The 27,500-nt window shown below is 37.9% G+C and overlaps 1 protein-coding gene across 8 annotated transcripts in view; it reads right to left on the bottom strand.

Moving 5' to 3' along the window:
• Positions 1-27,500, bottom strand: part of Ptpn20 (protein tyrosine phosphatase non-receptor type 20) — a 141,089-nt gene that overhangs the window by 96,094 nt on the left and 17,495 nt on the right. For 3 of the 8 annotated variants that reach the window (XM_074079360.1, XM_074079363.1, XM_074079359.1), the window contains exons 2-3: positions 19,538-19,645; positions 17,993-18,145 (exon numbers count right to left, since the gene is read on the bottom strand). In XM_074079360.1, coding sequence (XP_073935461.1) covers positions 17,993-18,026 — 34 coding nt within the window. In that variant the 5' untranslated portion in view covers positions 18,027-18,145; positions 19,538-19,645. Of the gene's footprint in view, positions 1-7,611; positions 7,761-17,992; positions 18,146-19,537; positions 19,646-23,135; positions 23,954-27,500 lie in introns of those variants that run through there. The other 5 variants (XM_074079367.1, XM_074079365.1, XM_074079364.1 and 2 more) reach the window with 4 other exon arrangements.

The following is a 27,500-nucleotide window of genomic DNA, read 5'->3' on the forward strand; positions in this document are numbered from 1 at the left end:
CCTGATATCAGAATTGAGCACTCAGAGTACTGCTTTCCATATCATGGTAGCCATTTTGAAACTCTGTGACAAGACATATTACAGAAGCAATAAAAATATAGTGAACAATCATTTCAGAAACTAAAAAGTGTATTCCTGAATGTATGTTTAAAAGAAAAATCACATAAAAATTAAGAACTACTATAACATGAATCTGGCAAACAAAAATATTAAAAATATCTATAAAGGACAACATATCAAAATATTAAGTAGCTAAAGCAGTGTGTTTAGAGGGCAACTATGGTTTTAAATATATTTATTAAAAGCACAAAAAACCCTACTATAGCATTCAACCACAAAGCCAAAAAAAGATAATTTGCGGGAACACAAAGAAAGCAGAAAGGGAGAGATCATAGAGAAAAACAATAAACAGAAAATAAACAAAAAGAATAGGACAACCAACTAAAACAAAGACCATTCTTTTGGAAAACACTTAAAAATATGGAAACACTGCTACAAATGCAACAATCATTCTTTAAAATAATAAGTAAATGTTGTAGTACTTTTAGACAAAATTGATGAAATAGTCCTTGATAGAAGAATTTTAAATATAAAAATTTACTCAAGAAGATGTAGAAAGCCTGAGTAGCATATTAACCATTTACAAACTTAAGCCAATAATCAAAACTCTCACCCTTAAGGGGGAAAAGGCATCTGGGCCCAAACAGGTTTCTAGATGAGATTTTACCGAACTCTCAATGAACAAAAATTCCTTTCTTAGGCAAACTGTTTGAGAGAATCTTTCCTAAAAAGTGAGTTATGTAACTTACAGTAAAAGTTTAATAAATCCCTGACATGAAAACAAAACATCTAAAATACATGTAAGAAAAAACAGGAGTCAAAATCACTAACAAGAATAAGTGTGAAGTTCCTAAATATTAATAGATTTAATATACAAAGATTTTTAAAGTTCTATGTTTAAGACATAAAAGAGAAAATAACAATTTTGTAAAAGAATTGAACGAAATACTTCTGTGGTTGAAAGGAACCCAATAGAAAGACTAACACTAAAAAATATAACAACTGAGAGCTGGTGGAGTGGCTTAAGTGGTAGAGCGCAAGCATGAGGCCTAGAGTTCAAATTCCAGTACAATCAAAAACAAATACATACATATATATATATATATGTATATACTGAAATTATGAGGACAATGGTGTGCTTAACAGTAGAATAGATACTAAATAGGGAATTGTTGAACTGGGGAAAAAATCAAAAGAAACATGGAGTGATAAAAAATGGAAAATATAGAAGATAGGGAAAGAAACAAATTGGAGTCTCAGAAGCAGAGGGCAAAAACAATAAGAAAGAAAAACATGTCAAAAAGATAGAGACTTTTCAAAAAAAAGAAAAAAACTTTTCAGAAACAACAATTAGCCTGAAGCTGACTTCTCAATAGGAAACATGAAAACCTTAAGACTCTGTGGAAATAAAGTAACTGCCAAACTAGAATTCTATGCCACTGAAAATACACTAAAAGGACAATGGCTAGTAATATATTTTCTTATCTATGAAAATCTACACACACAAAACGAAGTCACAAGTAGCAAATCTTCACTAAAAGAAATACTAAAGGCTATTTTTAAACAGAAGGAAAAAAAATCTCACATGAAAGGTCAAAGATCTCAAAAGGATCAAATATGATGGTACATGACTATAAACCCAGCACTTGGGAGGCAGAGGCTGGAGAATTATGAGTTCAAAGCCTGCCTGGGTTACAAGACCCTGTCTAATAAAAAAGAAAAAAAGATGCCAAAAGGTCTGTAGAAAAAATGGTGAAAATGTATTTCAAACTAATTCCTATCTGAAATAATAATGATGATAGTAAGAATAGGAGTTAAAACAAGATTTAGAGGGATCAAGATGGAGGAGAACTGACAGAACTGGGTCCTTGACATGCACAATTTCAATTACCCCAGATTTTCATGGCAGCAAGGATTGGGTTATACTGTTTTTTCTGCCAACCAAGATACCACCAACACAGAGGGGGCACATAATATTTTTGACAACTCTTAAACTAACTTTTTAAAGTGCATTAACAGCCCTGGCAGCAGCTTCAGGGTCAGGCAGCTGCTGCCATTCTGCCTGTCTATTCAATGACTGGGAACAGCTGGCAGCAGGGGCAAATAGTCCAGGCCAATCTGCCACTTTTCTTTTCTTTTCTTTTCCTCTCTCTTAACTCCCCCTGCCTGGGTTGGTAAAGCTAAAGAAAAATGCAGAGACCAGCAGGAACCACAAGCATCCAGAAGTACCTGGACCCGCAATAACAAGTACAGACAAAGAACCTTCGACTGCCACCCCCACCTGTGCAGATCTCTCTCTGCCTTAGTTTGTCTGCAACCTCGCTAATAATAATGCGACACAGAGAACTGCAGAAAGACAGCTGCTGCAAGCATCTGGGAAGACCAGGACCCACTAAACACAAACATACACAAAACCTCTCTCTGCACTGCCCTGTAGCTGATCTGTTTTTAACCAAGTGAATTTGCTAACCCGCCAGGTGAGTACAGCACACTGTTTGGGAGGGAACCTCAGATTCTAGTACAGCTGGGGAGCTGATTGCACCCCCTCTGAACAAAAATGGTGGCCAAGCACACAGAGGGAATATTTCCCCTGGGGTAGGGAGGGCTGAAAAAGCCCATGTGGGGGTGGGGTAACTCAGCAGCCACTGTGGGAAAAGCCAGGCACTGCACTGCCTTGGAGAAATGAGGAGCAAGCTGAAACTGACAGTCTCTCCAAGAGAAAGGCTCATTTTTAACACAGGCTTGCCTTGTGAGTGGAAGGAACTGGCTATTGCTCACTTACCAACCCCCTCACAGGACCACTTCTGAGAACCTTCCTGCTCTAGAGGCTCCACCCCACTAAGGAAGCCTGGGCTCAAACACCCATAGTGGAGCCCCCTCAAAGCTGTCTGAAAGGGAAGAGCAACACTCACTGCCATGCAACCCAACATACCAATCTTAAGAAGGGACAGTCTTTTTATAGGAGCTTTGGCCAAATAATAAACTTGAGAAGACACAGAAACAACTAAATGAATTCAGAGAGAACTTCGAAAACTCCAAGATGAAACAAAGGAGTCTATTAAAAAAAAGAGATAGATGAAATAAAGAAGACAACACAAGACATGAAAGAGGAATTTCACAAAGATATGGAAAACCTCAGAAAAAAGAATCAGGCAGAAACCCTAGAAATAAAAAGCCCTTAAATCAAATAAAAAATACAGAGAAAAGCCACTCCAGCACACTAGAACAAATGGAAGACAGAATCTCAGGACAGTAAGATGAAATAGATATTAAGGAAAAAACAAAAGAACTCAGGCAAAAGACTCAAAAGCTGCAAAAGGAATACACAAGAACTCAGCGACTCCATCGAAAGACCAAACCTGCAAATCATGGGCATCGAAGAAGAAGTGCAAGCCAAAGGGATAAATAATATATCCAACAAAATAATAGCAGAAAATTTCCCAAATCTCAAGAAAGAGTTGTCCCTTTAGGTATAGGAAGCCTCCAGGAAACCAAACAGGCTTGACCAAAATATAACCTCTTCACAGCATATTATTGTTAAAACAACTAGCAGTGAGTACAGAGAAAGAATACTGAAGTCTGTAAAAGAGAAAAACATATAAAGGTAAACCCATCAAAATAATAGCAGATTTCTCAAAGAAACCTTAAAAGCAAGAAGGGCATCAAGTGAGGTATTTCTAGCACTGCAAGAAACAATTTCAGTCCTAGAATACTCTATTCAGCAAAACTATCATTCAAAATTGATAGAGGAATAAGTCTTCCATGATAAACAGAAACTAAAACAATATATGACCACCAAGCCACCACTACAGAAGATTCTGAAAGGAATCCTACACACAGAAGACAAAAACAAACATAACCACAAAAGGACTGGAAGTATTAAATCGCATGAAAACAATCACTCAGAGAGTAGCATTCAATCAGCTGCATACACTCAAATCTTTACGCAACAAAAACAACAAAATGGCAGGAATTACCACATACCTCTCAATACTAACACTGAATGTTAATGGACTCAACTCCCCCATCAAATAACACTGTTTGGCAAACTGGATTAAAAAGAAAGACCTGACAATCTGTTGTTTACAAGAGACCCACCTTATTGACAGAAACAAACACTGGCTTAGGGTGAAAGGTTGGAAAATGATTTACCAAGCTAATGGCCCTGAAAACAGGCGGGAGTAGCAATACTTACATCAGATAAAGTAGACTTCACACGTAAGTTAGTCAAAAGAGATAAAGAAGGTCACTTCATACTAATAAAAGGAACAATACAGCAAGAAGAAATAACAATTATCAACTTACATGAACCCCATGTCAGTGCACCCAACTTCATTAAACATACACTAAAGGACTTAAAACCACATATAGGCCCCAACACAGTGGTAGTGGGAGACTTTACCCCTCTATCAACAATAGTTGGTCATCCAGGCAAAAAATCAACAAAGAAATCCAAGAACTAAATGACACCATAGATCTAATGGAACTGACAAATGTCTACAGAGTAGTTCATCTTGTAACAGCACAATATACATTCTTCTCAGCAGCCCATGGAACTTTCTCCAAAATAGATCATATCTTAGGGCACAAAGCAAGTCTCAACAATATAAGAAACTTGAAATAAACCCCTGCATACTCTCTGATCACAATTCAATAAAACTAGAACTCAACAACAAAAGCAGCAGCAGAAAATACTCAACAATTGGAGGCTGAACAACACATTGCTCAACAATCAGTGGGTCATAGAAGAAATGAGAGAGGAAATTTTAAAAGTTCATAGAATTTAATGAAAATGAAAACACAACCTATCAGAACCTATGGAATACAGCAAACACAGTCCTAAAAGGAACATTTAAAGCCATGAATGCATATATTAAAAACACAGAAAGATCTCAAATAAACAACTAATGCTACATCTCAAACTCCTAGAAAAACAAGAACAAGCTAAACCCTAAATCAGGTAGAAGTAAAGAAATGATAAAAATAATGGCTGAAATTAATGAAACAGAGACCGAAAAAAAAGAAAATACAAAGAATCAATGAAACAAAAACTGATTCTTTGAAAAAATAAACAAGATTAACAAACCCCTGGAAAATGTGACTAAAATGAGGAGGGAAAAGACCTAAATTAATAAAATTAGAAATGAAAAAGGGAAGATAATATCCAGCACCAAGGAAATCCAAGGACTACTTTAAGAACCTATTTTCAAATAAATTGGAAAATCTATAAGAAATGGACAAATTTCTAGATACATATGACCATCCAAAACTGAACCAAGAGGATATTAATCAGCTAAACAGATATATAACACACAATGAAATTGAGGCAGCATAATAGAGTCTCCCAAAAAAGAAAAGTCCAGTACCTGACAGATTCTCTACTGAATTCTACCAGATCTTTAAAGAAGAATTAACACCAACACTCCTTAAACTTTTCCATGAAATAGGAAGGGACAGAACACTGCCTAACTCATTCTATGAAGCCAGTATTATACTCATCCCCAAACCAGACAATGACACATCCAAAAAAGAGAAGTACAGGCCAATCTCCTTCATGAATATTGATGCAAAAATCCTTAATAAAATAATGGTTGGCTTCATCACAGGGATGTAAGGATGGCTCAAAGAAAACAAATCATTAAATGTAATGCATAATATTAACAGAAGCAAAGACAAAAACCATCTGATCATCTCAATAGATACAGAAAAACCCTTTGATAAAATTCAATACCATTTCATGATAAAAGCCCTGACGAAGCTAGGAATAGAAAAAATGTACCTCAACATAATAAAGACTATATATGACAAAACTATAGCCAACATCATACTTAGCAGGGAAAAACTGAAATCATTTCCCCTAAAGTCAGGAATGAGAAAAGGGTGCCCACTTGCTCCACTCCTATTCAACATAGTCTTGGAATTCCTACCCAGAGCATTAAGGCAGGAAGAAGAAATAAAAGGAATACAAATAGGTAAAGAAGAAGTCAAACTATCCCTATTCACAGATGACATGATCTTAAACCTAAAAGGTCCAAAAACCTCCACCAAAAAACTCCTAGACACCATAAACAGCTTCAACAAAGTAGCAAGACACAAAATGAACTTACAAAACTCAGTAGCCTTCCTATACACCAACAATGAACAGATTGAGAAAGAATATAAGAAAATAATTCCATGTACAATAGTCTTCAAAAATCACATACCTAGGAATAACCTTAACAAAGGATGTAAGTGACCTCTACAAGGAAAACTACAAACCACTGAAGAAAGAAATCAAAGAAGATTACAGAAGATGGAATGATTCCCCATGCTCAGGGATTGGCAAAATTAACATAGTGAAAATGGCTATACTACCAAAAGCAACCTACATGTTCAAGCAATTCCCATCAAAATCCCAATGACATTCATCAGAGATTGAAAAATAAACTCTGAGGTTCATCTGGAAACACAAAAGTCTGTGGATAGCCAAGGCAATACTGAGCAAAAAGAGTGACACTGAGGTTATCACAATACCTGACTTCAAACTATATTACAAAGCCATAACAATAAAAACAGCATTGTACCAGCATAAAAACAGACATGAAGACCAGTGGAACAGAATAGAGAACCCGGATATGAATCCACACAACTATGCCCACCTTATTTTTTACAAAGGTGCCAAAAACATACAATGGAGAAAAGACAGCCTCTTCAACAAATGTTGCTGGGAAAACTGTATATCTGCCTAAAGAAAACTGAAACTAGATCCATGTTTGTCACCCTGTACAAGTATCAACTCAAAGTAGATTAAGACCTTAATATCAGACCTAAAACCTTGAAGCTAGTACAGGAAAAAGCAAGGAATACATTTGGAGCAATAGGCATAGGCAAAGACTTTCTCAGTAGAATACAAGCAGCTCAGCAACTAGGAGAAAGGATTGACAAATGGGATCACATGAAATTAAATAGCTTCTGCACAACAAAAGAAATGGTCTCTAAACTGAAAGAGACCACCAACAGAACGGGAGAAAATATGTGCTAGCTATTCATCAGACGAGGGACTGATAACCAGAATATACAGGAGCTCAAAAAACTAAACTCCCCCCAAATCAATGACCTAATAAAGAAATGGGCAACTGAACCGAACAGAACTTTTTCAAAGGAAGAAATCCAAACGGCTAAAAAAAAAATGTGAGAAAATGCTCACCATCCCTGGCAATAAAGGAAATGCAAATCAAAACCACACTAAGATTCCATCTCACTACTGTTAGAATAACTACCATCAAGAACATCACCAAAAACAAATATTGCCAAGCATGTGGGGGAAAAAGGAACCCTCATACACTGCCAGTGGGAATGTAAATTAGTACAACCACGATGGAAAACAATATGGAGGCTCCTTAAAAAACTAGAAAGAGATCTTCCATATAATCCAGCAGTACCACTCCTAGGGATATACCCAAAGGAATGTAAGTCAGGTTTATGGCAGCACTATTCACAGTAGCTAAGGTATGGAAACAACCAAGATGCCCCACTAGTGACGAATGGATTAAGAAAATGTGGTATTCATACATAATGGAATTTTACTTAGCCACAAAGAAGAATGAAATTTTGTCATTCGCAGGTAAATGGATGGAATTGGAGAACATCATCTTAAGTGAAGTTAGTCAGTCTCAGAAGGCCAAAAGCTGCATGTTCTTCCTCATATGCAGATTGTAAACCTAAAACAAATACAGCAATATTATGGGACATGGCTCACACTGAGGGGAGGTTGTATAACGGAGGGACAGGGCAAGGGAAGGAAACCAAAAACTTATTTAATGAGGTTGATGTGCTCACTGTACAGGAATGAATATAGAAATTTTAAACTGGCTGGGGCCACCATGGGAAGCAGACTATGGAGGAGTGAAGAGGACTGGAAGAAGCCAATCAATTGGAGCATGGGAACAACACAAGGAAACTCTCTGTGTGTCTTTATCTCAAACTAGCAAAACGTCATGTTTCTCATTTTATCTTCTACAAAATTGGAGAATAGGAGGGCGGAACAGGTTCTGCCAGGGAGTGGGAGGATGTTTGGCACCAATGGGAGGTGGGGAGGTGGTAGGGAAAGGGATAGGAGGATGAAAATGGTGCAAATAATATATACACAGGTATGTAAATGAAAAAATGATACCTGTTGAAACTGTTCCAGTAATCAGGGGAGGGGGAATGAGAGACAGAAGAAGAGGGGGAAATTCAAGAATGCTGTATTTGATTCACTTTAAGAACCTTTGTAAATGCTACAATGTACCCATACCCAGCATCACAATAATAAAACAAGTTATACACATGGTATGTAAGTTTCAGGAATGGTCAAAGAAATAACAGTAAAATGTACTAAGGTCTGCAGTGCTTGGAAAGTGGGTAAAAGAGAAGGATATCATTACGTATCCTAAAGGCATTAAGTGGATCATTAAAAAATATCATTGAAGACTTTGTATTAATAAAATTAACTGTTTAGGGAAACAAATGCCTTCAAAAACACATTATAAACATAGACACTTTTCATTGCTATGACAAAATATCTGAGAAAAACTTAAGGGAGGAAAGATTTATTTTGGTTCATGACTTCAGAGGTTTCAATCCACAGTCACATAGCTCCTTGGCTTGTGGGCCCATGCCTGGTGAGGCAAAACATCATGCTAGAGAGCATGTAATGGATGCAAAGTGGCTCACCTCATAGAGGACAGGAGGTAGAGAGACGCGACCAGGGAAAAAGTAGTATACCCTTCAAGGGCATGCTCTTATGACCTACTTCCTCCAACTACACCCCACTTCCTAATTTCTACCACCTCCCAATAAATTATGAGTTAATCAATGGACTAATCCATTGATTGATTAGGTCAGAGCCCTGATGATCCAATCACCTATCAATAGCACCACCATCTGGGGACTAAACTTTCAACACATGACCTTTTGGGGGACAGTTCATATTCAAACCACAACACTGAAAAAAGAAATTGAATTCACTCTTGCAAAAGACAACTAACCTCAGGCCTATATAACACCATTTCTACCAAGCATTTCAGAAATATATAATATCGATTCTTCACAAACTATTTTAGAAAATAAAAGGTAGAAAGAACACTTCTGAAAGCAACTGATGACATTAGAATCACCTGCTTTCAAAACCAGACAAAAATATGACAAGAAAAGCATATTAATATCCCTGATAAAATTATCAATTTTTTTAGTATTTGGTACTGAGTCAATTGAAGATCCATATTCAAAACTCAGTTCTAGAAGGATCACAGATCTACATTTGAAAAGTTAGATGATAAAGCTTTTAAAAGAAAAATACAGGCGAAAATACAGGCGCTGTCTTCATAAGCAATGATGTACCAATTGAAGCTTAGTAATAGAGGTGTGGTATTGTATAAATCATTCTTATGGACTGAGATGCCTTAAGCAAAGACCAGAATCAGAAAGACTGAATCCTTGACTAAAATCCAGAGTAACAGTAAAAGATAGAAATACTATGAAAGATGTATGCACTGAGTTAACTATCTGCTGGACATTAATACAGCATTTGGGACTTAGGTGGCCTATCAGTTTGCTTACACAAGGCGCAGTACTAAAAATACTTCCCACTGACTCCATTAGCTTTATTAATAGTTAAACATAAATTTGGAGGACCTTAAAAAGTGCAATATATAAATGTGGCCTTCTCTCAGACATACAAATGGGAAGGCCAAAAAATAGAACCCTCTTAAGAAAAGGTGAGGAGCTAAAGATGAACCAGCACAAAGAAAAAGATGGACTGTTTTGGCAAGGACACTTACTGCCACGATGTTAGACTCTTCAAGGGCACTAAGGAACAGACAAGGAGAAGCATGAACCCTGGTTAGCTGTCCCAGGCTTCATATGCTTCTGTATAATTTAGAATACTGCATATGATGCAACAATATCACCAGAAATTTCAAGTCATCATAGTCAAGCTTTAAAGGAGCCTAAAACATGGAGAAGGCTGAAGATCTTTACACAACCCTTGTCAACCAGTCATTAAAGTGAGTTCCTTAAACTCACAAATAAGTATCTCCTGTGTACTCTACTATTTTCAGTATCATAAAGCAGTGACTCCTCAGCAAGCTTTGTAAGGTTCAACCACCAGTTTGTCTAGCCTTGAATGAGAAGGAAGGCTTCAGGCCACCAAGTGCTCTAAGCAAAGAATTCCCTGGGACATGATAGTTTAGGGTCAGAATCTACTTAACGCTGTCAAGAATAAAGACTATTTTTTGTCATCAGCATGAGGAAAGCTTTCTCTTGATCCAGGGTACTCTAAATTACTCTATTTAAAGGCTACAGTAACCTGGCTGATTCATAGTAAAATTCAATTGTCCCTAAAGTTTCTAAATATCACTTCCTTCTATTTTTTGGGGGGTGGCAGCACTGTTTGAACTCAGGGCCTCACACTTGTTAGGCAGGCACGCTACCACTTGAGCCACTCTGTCAGCCTTGTTTTGTGTTGGGTTTTGTTGAGACAGGGTCTTGCGAACTATTTCTCTGGGGTGGATTCAAACTGCCATCCTCCTGATCACTGCCTCCTGAGTAGCTAGGATTACAAGCGTGAGCCACTGACACCCAGCACTTCCTTCTTTTTTAATGGCTCACTATCAGTTCAGTAATAGGAAATTACCATAAATCAAGATGATTAAACTGTCATTTCTTTAAGGGGTAACATACAATAGAAATCATAAGTTAGTAGTACTCTTTTTGCACTTTTCTTCTACCTCCAGCAGCAGCTTCGAGATAATGTTAACCCAACAAATATTAAACATCTATAATATACAAAGTACCAAGCTGACTTAAGCAAAGAGGAAAAAGATTCAACTTTTATCATAAAGGAACTCACATTTCAGTAGGGAAATACAAAAATAACTATAATATTGGATAATAAAACAATATATTGGGCCAGGTGTGGTGGTACATAGCTATAATCCCAGCTATTCCAGAGGTGGAGTTTGGGAGGACTATGGTTCAAGGCCAGACCAGGCAAAAGTTAGCAAGATCCCATTTCAATCAACAAACTGGATATAGTGGCAAGTGCCTGTAATCCCAGCTGCACAGAAGGCTTATGTAGGAGGATAGCAGTCCAAGAGGGCACCAAGCAATAACAAGAGATCCTATCCAAAAAATAACCAAACAAAGAAGGCCTGGGGGCATGGCTCAAGTGCTAAGATTGCCTGCCTAACAAATGCAAGGCCTTGGGTTCAAACCCAGTACTGAAAAAAAAAGCCCTTATCAGGAATATAAATAAAGCCTATGGCAGCCCAGAAAAAAGAATACAAATTCCAGCTATACCATGAATTTTAATAAGTATGTTACTTAGCTTCCCACCACTATGAGAAAATACCTGGTAGAAACAATTTAAAAGGAGGAAATATTTATTTTGAACCAGTTTCAGAGATTTTAGTCCATGGTCACTTGGCTCCATTGTTTTGAGGCCCATGGTAAGACAAGAGCTTCACGGCAGAGAGGATGGGATGAAACACACCTGCTCACATGGAAGCAAAAGAGAGAGAAAGGGGCCAGGGACAAGATAACTCTTCAAGGGCTCAACCTAGTGACCTGCTTCCTCCAACTAGGCTCTGCCTCCTAATGTCCCATTCAGCTATGAACTCATCAATGAGTCAACTCATTAATGACATTAGTATCCTTCTGGTCTAATCACCTCTCATCACAAGCTGCGGTCCAAGCCTTTAAAACATTTCATATCTAAACCACAAAAATAAGTAATTTGGGAACTGTGTTTAAAGATTTTAATGCATTTAAAGTAACTTAATGTTCTCTTATTAGAGACTTTTAAATCCATCTATATGTGTTTAATTTTTTAACTTTCCAAATCATTCCTTTCCTTGAGAAAAGAGACAATTCACTAGGTGGCAATAAAGTATAAAAGGAAATTCTAAAATAAAATATCACACTTTGTAGTATTGAAAAATATATTTTAGAATCTAAACAGTTCCATCATAGACTGTCATAACAATTGTTAATTTCATTATAATTTCTTTTAAGGAAATAACCCAGTTTGGCCACTTCCATATTAATTTGCAGATGTCTTGAATGGGTACCTGAACTTTTTTTGTATGTGCTTCCTTTGTCCCTTTTTAGGAAGGTAAAATAAAGGCATGGAGTATTTAACATGTAAAACAAGAAAGAAACTGACTCAAAATTATATTTAGAAAAACTCCAGTAAAACTGATCATTTCTTTGGAGTCTTGAGCAGAAGACCAGAAGAGAGCAGCCAACATTGACAGAACTATTAGGGTACCCTCAGTTCAAAAAGGAGAAGCATCAAGTAGGTAATTTTTAAATAATGAGCTACAAAAAAATGAGATAAATTATCCTGGGAGTAATCTCAGAAACAAAAATCAAAGGAAGCTCAATACATCATTTCACAACAATTAGTAACGTATCTCTTTACTATTATAACACAAATGCTGGTGAGATTACAGTGTACATGGCATACTGCTGATGAAGTGCTTAACCTCTTCTGGAAGATAAGATGACAATAGAAAACAAAGGCAAAACAAAATTCAGACCCATTAGCTCAAGTGTCCCAATCCTGAGAATTTATTCTAAAGAAATAATTCAGCAAAATAACATGCAATCCACAGTATAAATCTATAAAAGAAGAGAAAACTGAGAACAAGAAATGTACTGTGGATAATATTACTCAAGAAAGAAAGCTGTCTCCTGAACTGTCAAAGTATAAAGAAGACCAGAAGGACTTCAAGAGTCAAAGCTGCAAGTTTAGGAAATGCCTGCCCTGCACAGAGCCTAGCTTACGTCTCTAGGGGAGGAGCCACAAAAGACCCAACAGTCAAAGCAACCTTGAGCAAAAAGTACGAAACTGAAGCCATCATACTTCCTGGTTTCACACTACATTACAAAGCTACAATAATCAAAATTGTATGGTAATAGTATAAACACACACACACAAACCAATGAAACAGAATACAGAGCCCAGAAAGAAATCCACATATTTACTGTCAACTGATCTTTGACAGGGTACAAAAAACACACAATGAAAAAAGGATAGTCTCTTTAGTAAATGGTATTAGGAAAATTGTATACTCACATGCAGAAAAAAGAAATTGGGTCCTTATCTCATACCATAAATAGAAGTCTAGTCAAAATGGATTAAAGACTTAAAATGTAAGACCAAAAACTATAAACTACTAAGAGAACAGTTTCTTGGAATTAGCCTGGGTAATGAGTTTTTAGGTATGACACTGCAAGTGCAATAAATAAAAGCAAAAGTAAACAAGTGGGACTGCATCAAACAAAAAACTTTCTGCATAGTAAAAGAAAACAACAGAGTAGGAGGAAATCCTTACAAGCCATCCATCTGATAAGGGGTTAATATCCAAAACATATAAGGAACTCATGCAACTCAAATTGATACAAAAATGGTTACTCCAGAGGCACCTGCACACCCATGTTTATTGCGGCACTATTCACAATAGCCAAGTTATGGAAACAGCCAAGATGCCCCACTACTGACGAATGGATTAAGAAAATGTGGTATCTATACACAATGGAATTTTATGCAGCCATGAAGAAGAACGAAATGTTATCATTCGCTGGTAAATGGATGGAATTGGAGAACATCATTCTGAGTGAGGTTAGCCTGGCCCAAAAGACCAAAAATCGTATGTTCTCCCTCATATGTGGACATTAGATCAAGGGAAAACACAACAAGGGGATTGGACTTTGAGCACATGATAAAAGCTTTAGCACACAAGGGAGGGGTGAGGATAGATAAGACACCTAAAAAATTAGTTAGCATTTGTTGCCCTTAACGCAGAGAAACTAAAGCAGATACCTTAAAAGCAACTGAGGCCAATAGGAAAAGGGGACCAGGAACTAGAGAAACGGTGAGATCAAAAAGAATTAACCTAGAAGGTAACACCCACACACAGGAAATTAATGTGAGTCAACTCCCTGTATAGCTATCCTTATCTCAACCAGCAAAAACCCTTGTTCCTTCCTATTATGGCTTATACTCTCTCTACAACAAAATTAGAAATAAGGGCAAAATAGTTTCTGCTGGGTATTGAGGGGGTGGGGGGAGAGGGAGGGGGCAGAGTGGGTGGTAAGGGAGGGGGTGGGGGCAGGGGGGAGAAATGACCCAAGCCTTGTATGCACATATGAATAATAATTTAAAAAAAGTAAAAAAAAAATGGGCACAAGGACAGCTCCCTTCCTCCTACTCATCTCAGCTCTCTCTGGGGGTAGAAAGCAGCTCAGAAGGAAGCTTCGCAGTGCATTGCAAACAATCATTGACCATGAACCAGCAAGATATCCCAGAGGGAAGCCTGCCAGCCCATAATGAACAGTTACCTAAGAACCAGCAAAATATCTCAGAAGAAACCCACCAATTCACAGAGAATGGTTGTTGCTTAAGGACCAGCAAGACACCACAGAAGGAAGCCCACTAGTCCATGACCAGTCGTTGCTCATAGACCAGCACATCACTGTTTTGAGTAAAGAGATTCTGCAGCAGCAGAGAGTCCCAAAAAAGGGCCTTTGGGAGAAAGAAGGTCTGAACCAGTAGATGCAAAGCCATTTGCTTCATGTGGAAATTGTAAGCTTCTGCACCCAGTCCAGGACAGGAGAAGCAGCACGGACATGTTTGACCTACATTGGGAAGTCAGTGGGAGCTGGTGGGCATCAGCAGTCCCAGCATCCCTAATCCACACCACAGGGCAGTAAGGGGGGAGCAGGGGACTTCATGCACACTGCCCTCATTATGGGAGTTGGTGGGTCCTGCAGCAGCAGTGAAGTCAAGACTTGGACCCCAACCCTACAGAATGGTGAGTCTTGCTTGGGATGCCCACCCTGGAGAAGCCATGGACAGGAGTGAAAAACAACTGAGAAGAGCTGCAGACTTGCTTAAGAAACAGCTGTCCAAATTAAGCTTTGCAGGAGCTATGGGCATCTCCTATGTTGAGCTTGTCCCAGCAAAGCACCTGTCCTTCACTGCCTGTGTCCTTCTATGATCTAGGTGGCACATACTTGAATGGCAGGTGCTTGGGCAGTTCCTCAGGCCTGTTCTTCTTAGGCACTGACCTCCCCAGAGTTCTGGAGGCAGTGGAGGTCCAGGAGGCTGATGTGAATTCTTATTCCTGGAAGCTCAAGGAACTCTTATTTAGATATGGATGGTCTCCACAGGCAGAGTCCAAGTATTCTGGATGACCAAGAGGTGTTGCTTCCTACCAGCACCTATTTTGACTCTGGGGAAGGCTGATGGTTCCAGGAATGCTACCCAGGGCATGATCAAGCAGAACTGGCTGAGATTTCTTTAGTGTTCTCTGAACACTATGAAAGTAGTTAACATAAAAAGTCCAGGCTATGTCCCCCCAACATCAGAGGCCAGCCCTGGGGACATGTGTCCAGCAACAGAGGACCCAAGACTGAGTGCCCATGTCATCGCTACCCCAATGTTCATGGCCATCACCCTACAGCAGGAAATCCAGGAGGGTACCTACTCAAGGAGCTGCTACCACCCCGACAGTCTGCAACTGAATATGTTTCCAAATCATGTTGGGGGAGCAGGAGACCAGAGGACAGTAGAGAGGGAATGCAGGGACATCAGCATTTAGGGCCTCAGGAATTTCTCCTCTGAATGGTTTTGTTAAAGGATGGTATATTATCACCTGCCTCCATCACAAATACTATGCCCAGAGAAACAGAGCCTGTTGTCCCAGCCACCTTCCTGTTCACACACACAGGACTCAGAAGAGCTGGTGGGGCACAATGCTAAGATCTGTCCCTGTCCTCTGGGTCCTACTATTCCACCCCTCGCTGAGGTCTCACTGAATCTGAGAGGTAGAGATGATGTGCACAGGATGATGAGGTATTCACTGTTCTCAGCAGCTTCTGGTGTCAGGCACTCTGGACTCTGCAAAGCCCCTTGTGAGAGGGTCATGATGGCCAGACTGACTCTGTCTCACTTTCCATTTTATTTTCCTAACTGCTTCATAGATGCACGTTATTGTAACCAATTGTTTCTGCATCATTGATTGTGCAGTATAGATTATGTCTCTTTTCTTAAATTAAAAAAGTATATAAATTTGTAGAAATAATAGAAAACATAAGAAGAAAATAAAATCAGCAGAACACTCACACACACACACACACACAATGAAAAAAGACACATTTCTTTTAGTATATAACTAATAAGCCTCCTAGGTAAAAATATGTTTACCCATATAAAAAATATAACAGATTTACAAAAGAAAAAATGGGCATAGGAACTGAAAAGATATTTCTCCAAAGAAGACATACAAACGGCTACTAGATATATGAAAAGGTGCTCCACATCACTCACTAAGCATCAGGGAAAGGCAAATCAAAAGCACAATGAGATATTACTGCATATCTGTTAGAAAATCTGTTATCAAAAAGACAAAATATAGCAAGTGTTGGCAAGGATAGTGAAAAAGTCTTGTACACTGTTGGTGAGAATATAAATTGGTATGACCATTAAGGAAAACAGTGTGGAATTTCCTCAAAAAACTTAAAACAGAACTATTATATGGTCCAGAAATCCCACTTCTGATTATATACCCAAAGGAAATGAAATGACCAGCTTGAAGGAATAGCTATACTTCCATGTTCACTACAGCATTAGTCACAATAATCAAGATATGAAATTAGTCTAGGCCATTGAAATGAAGAAACAGATAAAGAATATGTGGTGTACATACACAACATGTAATATTATTCAGCCATAAAAAAGAAGGAAATCCTGCCATTTATGACATGGAAAAACAAAAAGGACATTATGCTAAGTGAATTAGCCTGACACAAGAAAGTAAGTACTATATTATCTCAGTTACATATGGAGTTTAAAATAGTCAAACTCAGAAGCAGATGGTGTAATTGTAGTCACACAAGATGAATAAATTTCTGAAGTCTGATATGATTCCTATAGTTAGTTACACTGTTATTGCATATTTAAAATTTGCTAAAAAAGTAGACCTTAAGTGTTCTCACTACAGAAAAAAAGGAAAAGGGTAACTATTTGAGGTACTGGATATGTTAGTTATTTTGATTGTGATGATCATTTCATGATGTATATATAAAAGCATAAAGTTGTACACCTTAAATACTTACAATTTTTGTCAATTACACTTCAATTAATATGGAGAAATAAAACCCCCAGGAGGAATGAGCAACACTGATGACAAGGCTAGTAAAGTACAAGTGGAAATTGGAACAAAGCTAGACATGGAAGGAATGAGGAAAGAAATATTGAAAACTGATAGCAAAGACCAGCTGTATTGGTCCAGGTCTGTAATTCCAGCACATGGGAGGCTGAGGCAGGAGGATCATGAGTTCGAGACCAGCCTGGGCTAAGTAGCAAGATACCATCTCAAAAAAAAAAAAAGTAAAGAAAAATAATGGTAAGCTACCAATGTCTGAGGCAAGATAATAACAATATGATCAGCAAGGAGAAGCTGGCATCTAATTAAACCACTGCATTTACAATATGAACAAAAAGCCTTATAAATGTGTATGCCCTGAGTTCATACCTAAGAAAATTAAAAAAAAAAAAGTACAGCTTTGTGGAAAATTACAGGTCTTATTATCTTTCTTGTGTTGTTGTAGGTTTTTTTGTACTTCCCAAATTCTTCACAATGAACCTACATAACATTTATAATCAGGAGAAAAATATCACTTGAAAAGAGTAAAGTCAAACACTAGAGTCTAACCCTTGGTACTCTACATGTGATGGCTTCTTAAAAATGCAATCTTTGGCGCCCCTAAATTCAGGAAGTCAGACTCCCCAGATGAACAAAGCCATAGGTGTTCCCTACGTAACCATGTGGTTACAGTTCAGAGGCACTGCTCCAGCAACTCCTGTTCCCATGTACCCCAAAATGGATGATGTATGAGAACCTACCAGACTTTCCTCTAACCTTCTTGGGTGAAGACATGTCCCCATAGCCCGAATGAGATGGGTAAAAGGCTTCTGTAGATACTGATCCTTAATGTCCTGACAGTCAGGCAGAAGGTCTAATTAGTACCAAGGAGGCAGCACACAGTTGGTGGTCACCTGGTCAAACACACCAAAGAATTTTCTATTAGGCAACTGGAATTTTCCCAGCTTTGACATATTATTACTCATTAACTCAGTCAATGTCATTCAGTAGGGACTCAGTTCTCTAAATGCCATACTTATACTAAATTAGGTGCTCGGAATACAATACTCAATCGCTAAGAATTAACTGTAAAGTCTGTCTTCAAGGAGTTCATGTTCATTCAACCCATAAAAAGGCCTCACATAAGACAAACATGTTTGATTTCTAATCATGTTATATTGCTCCTATTGCTTAAAAACTAAGACATTTTTTGTTTAGAGACTTTTTTGTCAGCTACCTGAAAGTGAAGTAGGCTTACTATAATCTGAATTTATTTGTTTATAGTGTTAATTCTCAAGTTCTTGTTGATGTTATACTGTGAATTTAAAGTTAATGTCTTTAACATCTCAGTTCTACATCCTGAGAAGGCTTGTCACTGAAGTCCTTCGCCTTACCAGTCACAAGGCTACTGTAATCTCCTTTTAAAAAAAGAGATGTTTTATTTTCCCCTTAATAAAGTAGAATTTTTAAGAAATTAAAAATATGACCCATAAATCCAAAATGAAACCATGTTATTGAATTATCAATTACTGATGGAACCAGGAAAGATGGCAAAGAGTTCTGAGAATGTTTTGAAGATCTAGATTTTTATTGGCATTTTGAACTAATGTTAGAGTAAGAATATTGGTCAGATTTAAAAACCTAATTAATGCCTGATCAGGAAGTAAATTATAATCTTTGGTGTTATCTTTTCTAATAAGGCAGGCCTCATTTGTATCACTGCTTAACAAAAATACATGTTACCATGTAATTTCACTAAGTCTAGAAGTTTAATCAATAGTAAACAATGAATTGAACAAACTGCAATTCTCCCACTTAATTTATCTTTGGAATGCCCTGTGACCATCAAATGATATTGAAAGGACATAGAACCTATCTTTGTTCTGCCTTCTAATTCTTCTTAACATCCTATCTCTCAACTTTTTAAAACTTACCAATTTCAAGCTATTACCTTAAACTCAGATTACAAAACCAACTAAGAACTTCTAAGAATGACATCCAAATTTCAGCTTCCCGACTACATGACTGAAAATATTTAAGAGTACAATTTTATAAAGATTAAAATGAATTTCCTTTGAAATTTTGTCAAATAATTTTAAGATACTCCTTGACAAATGGAGACATGCTTACTTATTCAAATATCAAGGTTTAAATATGCTATATCCTGCCTCTCACCAAATAAATATGTGAATGACCCTCAACCCCAATGTATTATTCTCTTTAAATAAACACACACACAAGCATATGCACACATACACATCAATAAAATCTCTATAGCACACAGATGAGTATAATGAAATCCTTACCAATCCATATCAATGCAGCTATGCTTCTAAAGCAAACAGCTTTGATCAGAAATGCATGCTCATTACTGGGATTTTCACAAACACCAGTGCAGTATGTCAGAGATAATCCTATAGAAACACAAGAACCAAACTAGATGAATTTCTCTTCCTTTAAATGTTAGTGAATATATCTTATAATAGACAAAAAACTCAATATTAAGCTAATTAACATTTAATTTGATTTTTGAACTTGTTACTGTAATAAGTAGTAATAGTGTAAGGTGATACAACTCACCGTCAACAAATGTGTACTGAAAGCCCCTGCCAATCCATAAATTATATAAAAGGAAACTACACAATAAAAACAAAAATCTTCAGTTATTATGAAGCAAAAGAAGACATTTTGGGGAAATATAGTGAAAGCCTTTAACCATGCCCCCTCAAGTTTGACCAAGTAAGCCCCCGTAAGTGCTTCCTCTGTAATCTCCATGTTTTACATGATTGCTGGATCATCTCCACAAGTAGGACCGTAAGCATCCTGAGAAAAGGAGCTGTAACCCTTTCACTTTTGTATCTTTAGCAACTGTGAATTGGAGACACTCAGAAATGTTTGATGAATAGTTAATTCCACAAGAAGTGTGTGGTCATCATATCCACATCAAGAATTCTGGGAGATCACAAAGGTCTCATTTGTACAATTTGAACTGGGTTCCTGAGGGAGACTGAATGATATTGGAGACCCATTAATCCTCTGACCACAGTCAGGTTCCTTGGAGAAAATTTTCCCTACAACTCCTAGGGAAAGTGCTGTAGTGTATAAAACTAAAGAATTAACCCTAAGAAGGCAGAAATCTAAAAAATGTATTACTTTTTCTAGGATACAGTACTGAGGATAGAGAAATAAACTCGAATATGGCACAAAGTGATCTCATCTAGTCAGAAGGAAAAAAAAATCAGAAGTGTTTGGTGTACACAGGCAACAAAAGCAAGATATTTTTCTTCAAGAGTAAGGATGACATAAAAGAGGAGTCAATTAATGTTATACGTATTCTCAGAATTTCAGTACTGCAGTACTATATTCAGTCTATTTTACCCTCTCAAAACTGAAGCAGATGCTACAAAGACCAACTCTTCAGAGTAGTCTTCAGTTTGGGTGGAAGATATTAAATTTAAAATGACACACTCAGAATCTGCCCTAGCAATTCTTACCTCCAGGGCTGAGGCTGTTTCAAATACTTCTGAAAGTATCCTCATGCCCTCCTCTCAGAGATCTATACTAGCCAGGAGAGAAGGGAATAAAGTCCCAAATGCTCAAAACTCTTGCTTCCCTACCTGCAGCCATACCAATGACAAGTTCCTTCTTGTGTAATCAGCTATTTCTTGTGACCAAATTCCCAGTACAAGTTTCTTGGGCTATATTAATCTCAAAAGAATTATTTTTAGTTACTTTTTTAAAGTAATAAGTGTTGCTGCTTTTTCTAAGAATGAAGATAACCAGTATTCACAGTGAACATGAAGTTACCATTGTACATTCATTCAGTGGTTTATAAACCATTCTCTGCAGTACATGAGAGCTAAGGGTTGCTAGAGAAGCAGGGGTGGTCTAGGGCTGTGGTGCTACCTCCAGAGCCACACTGTCTACTGTTCTACAGGACGGTCACAGTAATCTAAATGAGTTTGTTGCTAATACATAAGGGTGACCAATTTGCTTTCAAACGTATGATTGGGGGGGTGACAACTATTTTTTTAATGTTTAAACTTTCATTAGTAACTTTATTATTACTGTTTTTATACAGTTGCTTATATTAATTTTATTAAAGTAGATCACTTATCTTATTTAAATAAGTTAATTTTGTCGAGATATAATTTGCACAAAAATCTTAACCCTGTAAATAAAGTCAGCGTTCTTTCTTCCTTCCTAATCTGAATCCCTTTATTTCTTTTTTCCCGACTGCATGAGACAGAACTGTCTTTTTTCAATTACTAGAATGATATAAGTAACAATTCCTTAAAATATGTTTTAAATGACTTCAGAATCTCAATATTTCTGCTATTTAGGTGCCAAGGTAAATAATCTTCTACTGTTTCATTCATGACATAGATTGTTTTGGCATATTCCAACCAACCTCCTGAGCATCAGGCCATCTGTCTGGCCATCTGTCTATCTGTCCTTGCTTTCTACCCTCTCTCTCAGAAATGCCTGTAATTAAGGTGGTGTTTTATTTCAAAATACACAGTTCCTACACTGTCAATCAGTAGATCCTGATTTGCATAATCCAAAGAAATACTGATTTACAGGATACAACTGAACCAGTTCTGTAACTAAGATTGTATAAGTCAGGAATTACTTATGTGTGCAGATAAGTTCACAAAACAGGCCAGAGACTGCTCTCTTTAGAAAGGCCTGCTTGCAGGCTGGTCCTTGGCTGATATCCAGCTAATGACTGGCAAAATAAGTCTACTATAACACAAAGCTTTACCAAAACAAGTAGCTCACTGTGCCTAGATGGTACACACAATGTCAGTTTTACTAAACATCTGCTTTTCCTGCTTGTCTGGGCTCTCAGTGACTGCCAGTCTCACTGGCACTCTGTGCTTCCATAACTGACCTCTAATAAAGACCCTGGACTCCCAGTTCCAAGTGAGCTTGCCTGGCAAGCAACAGTTCACACAAGTTTCCACAATTTATTGCTAGGGGAACTGAATGAGTATTGTGTGACTACACTAAGAGAACTCTGCAAAGCTTATGTCTGGTTTCCCTTTGCTGATTTTTGCTTTGCACCATTTCACTATAATAAATCTTAGCCTTGAACAGGATTGTATGCTGATTTCTGTGAATCTTCTTAGCCAATCATCGAGCCTGGAAGTTCCACTGAAACTGAACCTGAACCTTGGAGAGCCTTGACAGAGTATGTTTTTACCTAGGATAAGAAATACATTGCCATTCTCACAGACAGATACTACTTAGTTATCTTGCCCTCTGAGTTCCTGCCTGACACGTCCCAGGGGACAAAAAAACCTACACAGTGTTAGGTGCACAGTGTTAGGTCTACTGTGGGCCATCACAGAAACGGTCATCTGTGAAAGAAGAAATAATTGCGAAAATGTCACTATTTCTACTGCAAATATTTTTCATATAAAGCCCACTGGCCTTTATGGAAATATTTTAGGAAGTAACAAGCTAATTATTTCCTTAATATAAAAATACACCTGTCCAACAAATTTAACTTATTCTACTTTTGTGCAAGCAATGGGTACATGTGATTAAGGCCGAAATGACAGACTAAAGATCATTAATAAAGGTCATTAAACCAGGGACAACACCAGGGACACCTGTGAAACACCATCATCTTTCCCACCTGAGACTCTGACTCTCTTTCCATCAGGCCTGTCCTGTCTTTTCCCTCAAGACTGACTCCCAACTAATTCCCTTTAACATAAAAACTTTCTCAGACAAGTCACCAAAAAAAAAAAAAATCCAGCAAGTCATCTGCATTAGGGAAATAAAAAGAAAACCTCCTGACTGTACTCAAATTACATCCACATATCCCCAAAAGCCAACCTTGTGCTTAAGTGTCCTTAATCCTTAGTCATCTAGTACGAAAAATGAAAGACTTACACTCTTTGCAGGCATAATCACCGAGAAAAGGCATAACTTTGACTCCTCCACATCTCCAGCCGGCGCAGAGAATCTCCACTTCACGTTAAACGGAGAACCGAGGTGGGCACCCGGGGCCGCCAGTGGCCGGCGCCCATACGGCTTGGGAAGACGCAGACCAGGTGAGCTTCGCGGTACCGCGGTAGCCCCACAGACAAGCCTGGGCCAGAGCCGCATAGCCCCCTGGACAGACTGACCTCCACCCGGGAAAAAAAGAGAAACTGAGTACTAAGCAATAAGAACAGTTAAGACACGCTGGAAAGAGGGTGGGGCGCCCTGAGCGCTGAAGATTGGGGGAAGGGAATCCTTCCCGGGACTGTAAATAAACGAGCCGGGCGGGCCGGAGAGGCTCTGGCGGGAGCGGGGCGCGCCAGCAACCAGGAGCAGGGACGCTTGTGAGAGGAGGGAAGACCCACTTCCCACGTGAACTGTAAATAAACACGCAGGCCTGACAACGCGGGGCAGTGTCGCCTTTCCCAGTGCTTGGAAAGGGAAAAGCCTGTAGCAGAGGCCCCCCTCCCCCGCACAGGAGAACTCTGAGCAAACAAAGCCTGTGGGACCAGGTGAGTGCTAAGCTCACCCCAGAGATCTGCATAAATAACGCCGCCAGCTACAGGCTGAGAGCAGCAGGCAGGCAAGCCACAGTTGCAGGTACCACTCTCAGAACTGCCTCCAGACGCTTTTTTTTCTTTTTCTCCCTACCTTTGATGAGAGAACAACCGAATTACACCTGCAAGCCGAAAAACTTACTGAAACTGTATTGCATTTGAACTGGGGACACTTGGTGGGGTTTTTTTTTTCTTCTGTGTGTGTGTGTGAGTGTAGTTTTGTTCTACTTTATGCATCCCCTTTGATGAGACAACTACAGAACAACATCTGAGGCACCAACTCCAGGACTGGAGATTGAGACGGACATCCAAATTATTAAGACTGAAATTGCATTGCATATAAACTTGGAAGTTTTTTGGTTTTTTGGTTTTTTTTGTTTTTTTTTAATTTTCTATTTTCCATTTTATTTTAATTCATTTTTATAAATAGATATTACTTTCATATACTTATTTTTTACTTTTTTTTTTTATCTTTGATTTTCAATCCTCTCTCTGTCACTCTATTGTCTGTTCAGCTTACTGTCGATTAGTACACTAACACTCCCTGTTTATACCTTTGAAACTCTCTTGTCTGATACCTTGTTCTGCTTTCTCCCTCTTGTCTGTATATTTGTTTTCCCCTTTTCTTTAACTTCTTGCTTTCCATCTCAGCTCACTCTTCCATTCTCAATATTACCATTGTTATTATTACAAGCTAGAAAATACTTAATTACACACAGTACAGGGACAGTAACAACACCAAGGACAATGACAGGAAGACAGAAAAAACAAGGAAACCAGTTTCCCCACAGCAAAAAATTAGTACAGGAACCAGAGGGGAATGAAGAGAACAGAAACTCAGAGCCAGACTCCAACAAAATGAAGATAAACTATGCCAAAGGACCCAATGAACCCTACAAGAATAATTTAAAAGAAGACATACTACAAGTACTCAATGAGAATTTTATAGAGATGATACTGGATAGGGTCAACCAAAATGTACAGGAGACACTCAAGAAATTCCAAGACAATAAAAATAGAGAATTTGAAAAAGCAAAAGAAGAAATAAAGGAAACCATAGAAGCACTGTATAAACACCAAAGTGAAAGAGAGAACACAATGAATAAATGGATAAATGAACTCAGGATAAAAATAGACAACAATAAAGAAGAAAACAGCCAGGATATGGAAAACCTCAGAAAAAAGAACGAAACAGAACTGCAAAACAAAACGGAAGGCCAATCCAGCAGAATAGAACAAACAGAAGACAGAATCTCAGAACTTGAAGATGAAATGGTAATTAAAGGAAAAACTGAAGAACTACTAATTAAACAACTCAAGACCTGTGAAAAGAAAATGCAAGAACTCACTGACTCCATCAAAAGACCAAACTTGAGAATCATGGGCATCGAAGAAGGAGAAGAGGTGCAAGCGAAGGGAATGCGTAATATATTCAACAAAATAATAACGGAAAATTTCCCAAATCTAGAGAAAGATACTCCCATACAAATGCAAGAGGCCTCCAGGACACCAAACAGAGCAGATCAAAATAGAACTACTCCACGACATATCATCATTAAAACAACAAGTTCAGAAACTAAGGAAAGAATATTGAAGGCTGCAAGAGAGAAAAAACAAGTAACATACAAAGGTAAACCCATCAAAATCACAGCAGACTTCTCAACAGAAACATTAAAAGCAAGAAGAGCGTGGGGTGAGATCTTCCGGGCACTGAATGAAAATAACTTCAACCCCAGGATACTCTACCCAGCAAAGCTATCATTCAAAATAGATGGAGCAATAAAAGTCTTCCATGATAAGCAGAAACTAAAACAATATGTGACCACAAAGCCACCATTACAAAAGATTCTGCAAGTGATCCTGCACACAGAAAGTGACACCCAACTTAACCATGAAAAGGCAGGCAGCACCAAACCACAGGATAAGAAAAAGCAAGACAGTAGAGAGTAACATCAAGTTAGGTACACACAATCAAACCTTCAAACAACTAAGATAACTAAATGGCAGGAATCACCACATACATATCAGTACTAACGCTTAATGTTAATGGACTTAATTCACCCATCAAAAGACACCGTTTGACAAAATGGATTAAAAAAGAAGATCCAACAATTTGTTGCTTACAGGAGACTCATCTCACCAACAGAAATAAGCATATGCTTAGGATGAAAGGCTGGAAGAAGATTTACCAAGCCAATGGCCCCCGAAAACAAGCAGGAGTAGCAATACTTATCTCTGACAAAGTAGACTTCAAACCTACATTGATCAAACGAGATAAAGAAGGACATTCCATACTAATAAAAGGGGAAATAGACCAAAAGGAAATAATAATCATCAATCTGTACACACCCAATGTCAACGCACCCAATTTCATCAAACATACCCTGAAAGACCTAAAAGCATATATAAACGCCAACACAGTGGTTGTGGGAGACTTTAACACTCCATTATCATCAATAGATAGGTCATCCAAACAAAAACTCAATAAAGAAATCCAAGATCTAAAATATGCAATAGATCAAGTGGACCTAGTAGATGTCTACAGAACATTTCATCCAACCTCTACACAATATACATTCTTCTCAGCAGCCCATGGAACCTTCTCCAAAATAGATCATATCCTAGGGCACAAAGCAAGCCTCAGCAAATATAAGAAAATAGAAATAATACCATGCATACTATCTGACCACAATGCAGTAAAAGTAGAACTCAACAACAAAAGTAAAGACAAAAAACATGCAAACAGCTGGAAACTAAATAACTCATTACTTAATGAAGAATGGATCATCGATGCAATAAAAGAGGAAATTAAAAAGTTCCTAGAAGTCAATGAAAATGAAAACACAACCTACCAGAACCTATGGGACACAGCTAAGGCAGTCTTGAGAGGAAAGTTTATAGCCATGAGTGCATATATTAAAAAGATTGAAAGATCCCAAATCAATGACCTAATGATACATCTCAAACTCCTAGAAAAACAAGAACAAGCAAATCCCAAAACAAATAGAAGGAGAGAAATAATAAAAATAAGAGCTGAAATCAACGAAATAGAAACCAAAAAAACCATACAAAGAATTAATGAAACAAAAAGTTGGTTCTTTGAAAAAATAAACAAGATCGATAGACCCCTGGCAAACCTGACTAAAATGAGGAGAGAAAAAACCCAAATTAGTAGAATCAGGAATGCAAAAGGGGAGATAACAACAAACACCATGGAAGTCCAGGAAATCATCAGAGACTACTTTGAGAACCTATATTCAAATAAATTTGAAAATCTAAAAGAAATGGACAGATTTCTAGATACATATGATCATCCAAAACTGAACCAAGAGGAAATTAATCACCTGAATAGACCTATAACACAAAATGAAATTGAAGCAGCAATCAAGAGTCTCCCCAAAAAGAAAAGTCCAGGACCTGATGGATTCTCTGCTGAATTCTATCAGACCTTTAAAGAAGAACTGATACCAACCCTCCTTAAACTGTTCCATGAAATAGAAAGGGAAGGAAAACTGCCAAACACATTTTATGAAGCCACTATTACACTTATCCCAAAACCAGGCAAAGACACCTCCAAAAAGGAGAACTATAGGCCAATCTCCTTAATGAACATTGATGCAAAAATCCTCAACAAAATAATGGCAAATCGAATTCAGCAACACATCAAAAAGATTATTCACCACGACCAGGTAGGCTTCATCCCAGGGATGCAGGGGTG

The sequence above is a fragment of the Castor canadensis genome, chromosome 7, assembly GCF_047511655.1.
Source record: "Castor canadensis chromosome 7, mCasCan1.hap1v2, whole genome shotgun sequence".
NCBI lineage: Eukaryota > Metazoa > Chordata > Mammalia > Rodentia > Castoridae > Castor > Castor canadensis.